The sequence below is a fragment of the Accipiter gentilis genome, chromosome 8 (genome assembly GCF_929443795.1).
Source record: "Accipiter gentilis chromosome 8, bAccGen1.1, whole genome shotgun sequence".
NCBI lineage: Eukaryota > Metazoa > Chordata > Aves > Accipitriformes > Accipitridae > Astur > Astur gentilis.
In genome coordinates, this window is record NC_064887.1 from 42823455 (window position 1) to 42832389 (window position 8935).

The 8935-nt window shown below is 42.1% G+C and overlaps 1 protein-coding gene across 1 annotated transcript in view; it reads right to left on the bottom strand.

Annotated features, from left to right (window-relative positions):
• The window catches only part of SUGP2 (SURP and G-patch domain containing 2), an 86879-nt gene that overhangs the window by 2770 nt on the left and 75174 nt on the right, over nt 1–8935 (bottom strand). Inside the window, 8 exon segments of the mRNA XM_049809462.1 lie at nt 140–204; nt 1127–1644; nt 2455–2566; nt 2750–3258; nt 3959–4076; nt 5026–6708; nt 7877–7998; nt 8267–8323. Of these exon segments, the coding sequence (XP_049665419.1) occupies nt 140–204; nt 1127–1644; nt 2455–2566; nt 2750–3258; nt 3959–4076; nt 5026–6708; nt 7877–7991 (3120 nt within the window). The 5' untranslated portion in view covers nt 7992–7998; nt 8267–8323.

Here is an 8935-nt window from a genome sequence, read left to right on the forward strand (position 1 = left end):
GATTTAGTCCAGTTTTTTTGAGGATCAGGCTCTTCAGATCTTAATTCAATTTTATGACAATGACACATTTTCAGAGGCGGTCTCTTGTAAAAGACAGTTGATTCTCAGAATGCAATGGCCAACTAGAAGAGTTCTTTACCTTCTTCTTCTTTGTAACTGGGCAACCACGAGGCCTATCATAAGCAATTCTGACAGGTTCATGCACTGCAAGTCAAATCAGAGACAAAATTCAGCTGTAAAGAAAAACAATTTTAATACAGAACTCCAAAAGTACATGTCAAGTGGGACTCTAACTCAATGCCTTGGTCTAAAACCAGAACCAACAAGAAAGTTCAGAATAAAAAAAAAAAAAAACAACCCGAAAAGAAACAATAAGACCTTTTTTTTCCCCTCCACAACAAAAAAGGCAATTAGTACATGCATGTATTTAGTTTTGGACATATCATGCCAGCAATACACTGATGGATGATATCCTGTAACATCTTTCATTTCCCTGAGCTTCTGTAATACTCTGATAGAAAATTCAGTCTGGACTTAAATGAGGTTACTATATATCATTTTCATATCACAAATGACAACCTTCACCAATAAAAATCATTATGCAAAGACAAGACATTTGTTAAAATAGCTATAGAGCACATAGAATCAGTTTTAAGCTACTTATCTCTCAATTCTTAGAATATCATGACCCACCCCCACTGTGGCCATAGTGACAAAATTTGACAGGCCAATCCAAAGTCTAAATATATTTAGTCAAACACTCAAAATATGTTCAGTGCTATACTTAAGTCTGTTAACCCTTCCATACACTGAAAATTAACCCTGCAAAAACTACTACAGTTAGTTTTTTAAGCAGCAGAGAGACGATAACATTCACATATACGTAGAGAATATTTCAGGAATGATGTTTGACACAAACTTTGCTATTGCACTATAATACAAAAACTGTTACACAATTTATTCAGATTCTCCTTTGTCAGTTGAATGAACTTTTAAAGTGAACACTGTATTCATTTTTTTGTTAAAGAAATGTAATTCTTTGAGCCAATAGCAGTCAGTAACAAAGCACATAAAAATCAGGAGTTCTGTACCAATACCTACAAAATATCTTTTAAGTAACGCTCACCTTTTGGTTCTTCTATGAGGCAAATCCTTTTAGATGCCGGAATCATACCAACTTTCAGAGACTTGCTGCTGATTCGTTTGCGAGGAAATAGGGTACCAGGAGCAGGAGTTGATGCCTGTGTCGACAGATTTGGTATAGCACCATCAGATGAGGTGGCTAGCTGTATTTCACCTGTTGAAATTTCCTCTCCCGTTTTGGAAATCATCTCTTCAGCTAGGTTTTCCACACTTCTACCTGCTGACATGTCATCCTCTTCTCCCTCCTCTGCTTGCTCCATTTCCATTTCTTCCAAAGGCTGGGAGATATCCTCCTCAAACTCAGCTTCCTCTTCATTTTCTTCCTCTTCTTCTTCTTCATCCTCTTCCTCTTCTGAAATATCCAAATTTCTGTCTTCAGGTTTAGCACTTTCCCCAGCATCAGTTGCTTCTGACACAGCATTGAAGTTAATAGATGGACATAATTCATAAACTTTCATTCGGTAAAATTTGAAAGCTGAACTGTTTCGATCCTGTAGAAACCTGAGCAAAAATTATAGTGAAAACAATATCAGAGAGAGATTTTCTTTAGCCAGCATGAAGCAAGACATTAGAAATAAATCTCTTATTAATTTTTTGAGTGGTCACTCCAGGTGTGTTTTTGTATAACTGTAGGATTTCCCAACAACATGTACTAAGAACAGCAATCATTCTCCTCAATTCTTACAGACTGCTTTTTATCAGCACTTCTCAGACTGTGTTATAAAGGATTCAGTACAATTATCTTCATTATATAGATGGAGAATCTAAGACAAGATGCTAGCTCTGGATGACCCAGAAGGCAAACAGCAGACCCTAGAAGAGAATTCAGGTCTTCCAGATTTCAGTCATGCAGTCTATGTGGAAATAGGTGTATATAGGGCTCCGTTTTTGTTGGCACAGTACGACCAAAAATCTGTGCTAATTTACACTAGAGCACTTAGGCCATTGTAATCAAAGCCTCACTTAAAAACAACAACAAAAAAGCCGGAAGGTTGAAAATAATTTGGCAGAACACTATTTCAAGATGCAAGCTGATTACTTAGAATATAAAAGGAAAAAATACATATCAGTGCATGTATGCATTTGGGAGAAGTGTTTTTGTTTCTTAGGTATTTCAGATATTCACCATTAATGGAAGTGCTGAGCAGGACAACAGGGAGTATTGCTCAAAATCCTCTGTTCCTAAACACATTGAATAAAAGGATGCATCTCAACAAACCATAAAAGGAAGTATCTCCTTTGTAATTGTTTAGATGCATTCTGATTTTTCTTATCAGCCCATTTACACAGACAAATGTATAGGTTACTCACCAAAGGTCTGGGTTATCTGCACTGTTGTCTATGCTGAACTGCTCAATTTCTGGTCCTACCTGAGCAACAAACTTGGCAAGCTTCTCAGCAGTTTCCATTGTTTTAGCATCCACTGCAAGAAACAGAATGCTTGTTATCTGTAGCTTCATACAAAATCTGCATCACTGTAAGGTCAATACAGTTGAGAACTATCTACTTTAACTAAACGTTTTTTAGAATTTCCAGCAGAACATTCTATGCAATTCTTTTCTCATATAATTTACAATTTAAAATCTAATCTTGAATCTTCACTTACCATCAGGAAACTGAGAGGACAATGGTGGGAAAAGTTCAGGTGGTGCTAATAAATCCTCAGAATCTGCCCTTTCTTCTGCTGGCAGAGAGACCTCTGAACTTGTGGCACATTGTGAGGATGAGGTTGTATCAAGGGAAGCATTCTTCTCAGACAGGCTGGTTTCTGATACAGAAGGCTTTGACTGGACTGAACCTTGAAGATGCTTGTCTTGGTGCTTCAGCACTGTACCAGCTGAAAGCACCGTCTGTGTCCCTATGGTTGCTCTCCTCACCTTCCTTCCTCGAATACCATGTTGTGCGATAATTCCAAGCCTTTTTCTTTTAAATAGCCTTCTCTTAATACTTGCGACTTTCCTGGCATACAACATGGCCCTGACTGATTCTGTTGCAGATTCTTCTAGTGTTCTGCCCTCACCACCCGCTTCCTTTCCAGATGATGTCCGCCTTTGCATCTCTGATAACTTCAGTCTGTAATACTTGTATTCTAGACTATCTTCATCAGACAAGAACCTAAATAAAATCATATAAATAAAATGAAAGCCTAAGCTGAAAGCACAGCTAATCTCAAAGTCTCAGATCAGAAACTCAGCAGCAATCGATCCTTTTTTCCAGGGGCATACACAAGTTGCTACATTAACATTAGCCTGCATAGGTTTTTCTCAGGACTAATAGCCAACTCCACTTCTAAAAGCAGTAAGTATGCCAAGCAAATAAATGATGGAGGGTTTTGACATAAATCATTTGGCTAGTAATTAATCAGCTATGCTGCAATTCACACATGAAGAGATACTGTCATATTAAAAGATCATTACACTAGGAAGTGTCTCAGCTTTCCTTTTCCAACATTATCCATAGAACACCAGATCCTTAAGTCTGTTACCCTACTGTATGTTTATATTAACTACATCTGCTTACTATTTTCATCTCGTAGATGTATATTGGTTTTAACATCTTGTATTTCGATTGACATACAGTCATTATTGACAGATCAAAAGGAACATGATCTACTAGACAGAACAGAAGCAACAGGACAATTTCCAGGGATATAAGGAAGTATAATTAGCATAGGAAACATTTTCAAAAAGTCTGATTAAATATACAATAGGCTTTGATCTTACACCCGTTGAATGAAATACTGAATTTAATTAAATATATTCCAAATATCTTCATCAGAAAGTAGTATTACAACATGCTGTTCAAACAAACCTACCAATATTCAGGACAGTTCTTTTGAGCATTTCTCTCTTTGGCAGACAAGGTTCCTGAAACAATGCTATTCACTAGCTGCTCAATTGTATCTACAACTTTCCGATCAGCTCGCTGTGGGGCTGTAGGAAGAAATAAAATGCAGTCATTATATTATTCTCATCAAGAGAATATCAATGTGTCATCTTTTTTATTCTTTGACACATGGACATTTGCAAGTTTTCAACATATTAATACAAAAAAGGCTGCACTTAATACTACAGTAAATTAAGGAAACCTCGGAAACTTTCTGACTGTTTTCTCAACTCAAGATTCTAGAACAGTTTATTATGAGAAGTGCTGTGGTTTAAGAAACATCCTTTGTCATCCTGGGCAAGTTAAGCCATCCTTTAAAAGGCAATCACTTATTGCACCAAAAGGATTTTGTGCAAAATAAGTATATTTGAACACTACTTTGAAGGGGTAGGTTCCAAATTATTAGCCATTCAGTGTTGGTGCTGCAAGACCTCCCTGCGAAAATATCTGAAGTTCAATTAGGGAAAACCAGATGAGTATAGTAATGAGGAAGAATGCTTTAGTGAGCATGATCTAGATGGCCTAATACAGTAGAGGAGATAGTATTCCTACAGACGGTTGTACATACACAACTTCAAAGAAACATGCTTGCATTAGATAAAAGCAGTAGTGGTAACATCTCCAACTTTGCTTATGTGTTTTATATGCTCTATGATGTAGCCAGTTACAGCTATGGTCCTGGCCTCCCTACCTCGCAGTTGTGAAGCTGGAGGGTAGGGCAGCTGAAGCAGCCAAGGGCACAAGGTGAAAAACCTAGATTTAAAGTATGAGCACATGCAGGAGAGGGGAGGAAGGAGACACGCTTTCATCCACAAAGGTGAAAGTGATTGCTACAACAGATAGTATTTACTACCTGCCTCAGCACTGCCAGGGATTTTCATGGAATTCCCAGAACTAGGAATTCCTGAGCTAATAAAACCATAAAAATTAAGATTAAATGCTAGCAACAAATAAATAAATTATATACTGCGAAGTATTTTACAACAGTTCACTCACTTTTAACTTTTGTGTCAGGAGAGGGTTTTTTAAGCTGTATAGTGGACTCTGGTTCAGTTTTTTTCATCTGAATTGGATATCCACTTTTCTCCAACCAAGCCTTCAAGTTTTCAATGTACTCTCTTCCAAACAACGTTGAATCATCAAAGTTTGGGAATAGTGTTGGTGCTGGAGCCATTTCCTGGAGCCCTACAGCTTCAAGTATTTTCTCTTGCCTGAAAACAGATGCTAGTGCGAAGGTCTGACCCAGAAGTGCTAAAGACTTACGACAAAGAGAAACAGTGGTCTCAAAAGCACTTGCCATTTCTCTCGGATTACCAAAACCGCTTGTCTTAATGCTTAATTCATAAGCATTGCAGGCCATAAGCAGCGGTGTAACACCTTTAAGGAGGCGGTCTTGTAGCCTCATTATGTATTTATCAAAAGGTTTTATAATTTCAAAGAAGCAGTTCTTTGTTTTCACAGCACCCTTGTCCAATAGCATATTTAAAAACTCATTGTCCACTTTGGGAGTTTTCAGAGCAGCATGTTGTAAACTCTTGATAGTAAAGAAACAATAATCTCTGTGTTCTGGCTTTAAGGAGCATTTGAATGAAGCAAGCATTTTTGCACAGGTTTCTGTCTCTAGCTCAAAGAGAGCTCCAAAGAGCCGGGAAAATTCTGCATCATTTTTTATTGCATGAAACCCAGCCCATTTTATAATTTCTATTCCAAATGTTGAAAAAATGTCTGATTTGTCCACAAGGTCAAAATTGAGATTTCTGAAAACGTGCGCAGGCTTTGGGAGCCTGAGAATAGGTCTCTGGGTTGTTACAGCTGGCCTCTGATTAGGTCGTGGAGGCAACTTTTGATTAGGCCGCTGGATGGTCACTGGCCTCTGGTTAGGTCGTTCAGCAGTTTCTGGCATTTGATCAGGTTGCATAGCTGGCTTCTGATCAGGGCCTGGTGGCAGTTTTTTAGTGTTCCATTTCTTTAGGGGAGTTTTGATATCTCCTTTGAATACTTTAGTTTTAACAGCACCCCTTGTAATACGTTTTCCTCGCAGAACTCTTCCCCTGCCAATGTTGCCCCTCCGTACTGGGGGTCGGAACTCACTGTCAGATTGAATTCCAAAGTCTACATCATACTCCTGATTCTCCATGTTGCCATATTCATCTTCCATGAGTCCTGGTGATCTAAAATCACCTAAAATATCTGAAGAACTAAAATCAGTTTCATGTGGTCCGGTGGATTCCCAAGAGTCAGGAGGGCCATAGTCCTGATCATGAGAAGCCAGGCCTCCATACTCCCGGTCATGGGAAGTTGGGCGTCCATATTCCCGGTCATGGGAAGCCGGACGCCCATACTCCCGATCGCGAGATGCTGGGCGCCCATACTCCCGGTCATGTGAAGCTGGACGCCCATACTCCCGGTCATGCGAAGCTGGACGCCCATACTCCCGGTCACGAGATGCCGGGCGGCCAAATTCCCGGTCACGAGATGCCGGGCGGCCGTACTGTTCATGGTAATAGTTATCTTTCCTTATCAGAGGACTAGCAGATCTATAAGAAGGCCCTGGATAGTCGTCTCTAGGGTCTTCAGTCCAGTCATCATGTGGGTGGTGCTGGGCGTTATCATGAGCGTATCTTCCATCATCATGGAAACTGTCTTCATATCTTGGTCTTGGGACTGGTCTTGAATGAGCTGTAATGATAAAAACATAAATACACCAATGCACTGCAAGTAGTATTAAGAAAAAAATTTCATAAACATGTTTAGAGACTTACAAGAGTCAACACATCAAAACTTCCAAAGAACAGGACACATATCTAACTTTAGGATATTCCCATCTGCATTCTTACATACACTGAATAATTGATAATAAGCAAAAACCAACAAATGATTAACAATGCCTAAACACACATGACGAAACAATTTATTAAAAATTCTACTTTCACTAAAGCTGAAACGCAAGTTCTGCTATAAACCCCATTTTCTACTTGCTCACCACTCTCTCAGTCTAGGAATATGCTAATGTTGTGCTCATAATGCCTCTACTCGGATTTCTCAGATGTAAAAATACCAAAAGTATGCACTTTCTGTTTCCACACTGAATATCGGAATTCCACAGTTGAACAGAAGTTCATATTTTCTACAAACTCCTACACAATTATCTAAGATAACATTAAAGTCAGAAATACTAGAATTTCCTGCAAAGTATCCAAGAATCCCTATTCCCTAATTCCAGTAGTTACATTCAGAAAGTAAAGAATACTTGAACAAATTAAGTATTTAAAATAATTGATTTCTTTGGATCTTATACAACTTTAAGAAAACAGAAGAGGTCTCATTTTAAAACTCTCCATTTCCTATAAATGTAATCCAGGTTATTTTTCTAGACATTTTAAATGCCACGTTTAGAAGATAAAAGAATTTGCAGATCATGTTTTGTATACACTCCTGAGATCAATGTCCTGCTTTTAGCTTTTTCTCCAAAAATAACACGAAGTACAAAGACCCAAAGGCTTCAAATGGACTCCTACATTTATTTAACTTATCAGACATCAACAGAATTCCATCCTGCAGCGATGCCTCTGGAGACCTCCCTGAAATTGGACCCACTCTCTGATGCAGCCTGAACAGAATTCCTTTGTTTAAAATTTGTTTTTTTGCCTGGAATTTGCATTCCAGATTGAAACACTGTCAGTCATACCAAGCTATTAGCCCCTTAAATAAAAATGGATGTGGAAAAACACCAGCACAAGTCCAACGTTTTCAGCAAATATACGTAAATGGAAGGCAAGAAATCTGACATAGCTGTTACCAGAATAGCTGGCGTAATCCACGGCACGTCACGCCCGGGTTTCATTACCTTTAAAATGATGGATGGCGTCCTCTATAGCATCACTCCGGTCCATGCGATACCTTTTAACTTTGTCCTGCACTACAGCATCAAACGTCTCCCGTGTGATCCGCCGAGAGGCCATTTTTATCCTGTAGCAAAACAGCACAATACCGTCCCTGACCGGGGCACGGACGCTGGGAAAGGTCCTCCCGCTGCCAAGCCCCTAACGCTACCGGCGCCCCCCCACACCCCCCTGCCGCTAGGGCGGATTCCCGTGAACACAGCGTGGGGATACGGACACAGCTCCTCCCTCCTTCCCCCGGTTCCCCACCCGGGGCGGCCCAGCCTGAGGTAAAACCCCCACCCGTGAGGGAAAACCCCCCACCCGTGAGGGCCTCCCACCTTCCCACCCCTCACCGGGCGACCCCCGGCAGCTTGCTGCCCACCGCCCCGCGCAGGCACCAGGAGAAGGGACTGGGGGGGGGGGGGACGGGGACGGGGGAGGGGGGCAGGAGGAAGAGGAGGAGGAGGAGGAGGAGACGCCCCCGCCCCGCCCCGCGGCCCGCCCCCCGCCGGGAGCCGGCCCCGCCCTCACCGAGGCGGTGCTCTCCCGCCCCGGTCCGGCAGCCTCCCCGCCACACGGGAATCTCCCAGCAGCCCCCGCGGGACACTGTTCGCTCCGCCCCTCCTTCCTCCTCCCTCTCCGCGCCTGCGCAGTGCGGAGTCCCGCGTCGCGGCCTCCTCATCCCCCTTTCAAGGCGGGTGGTTTTCGGGGTAGCGCTGCTTTGGCGTGGGTCGGTACTAACGGTGAGGGCGCGGTCCCCGGTCGGGCGGTGCGGTAAGCAGAAGGGGAACGGGCGGGGGCGGCCCGCAGTCTCCCGCTTTGGCGGCGGAGCGGCGGGGTGGCCGCTGCCCGGCAAGGCGGGCCTCAGTCGCTTCGCGCATAGTGCGCATGCGCAGAAAGGGCGGCCGGCCGCATGTGTGTGGCGAGGGAGCACGTTACGGGGAGGGCGCATGCGCACTTGGACAGCCCGGGTTCTTTTTCGCGCCGTGGGTTGTTTTTTTTTTTTTTTTTTTTTTTTTCTC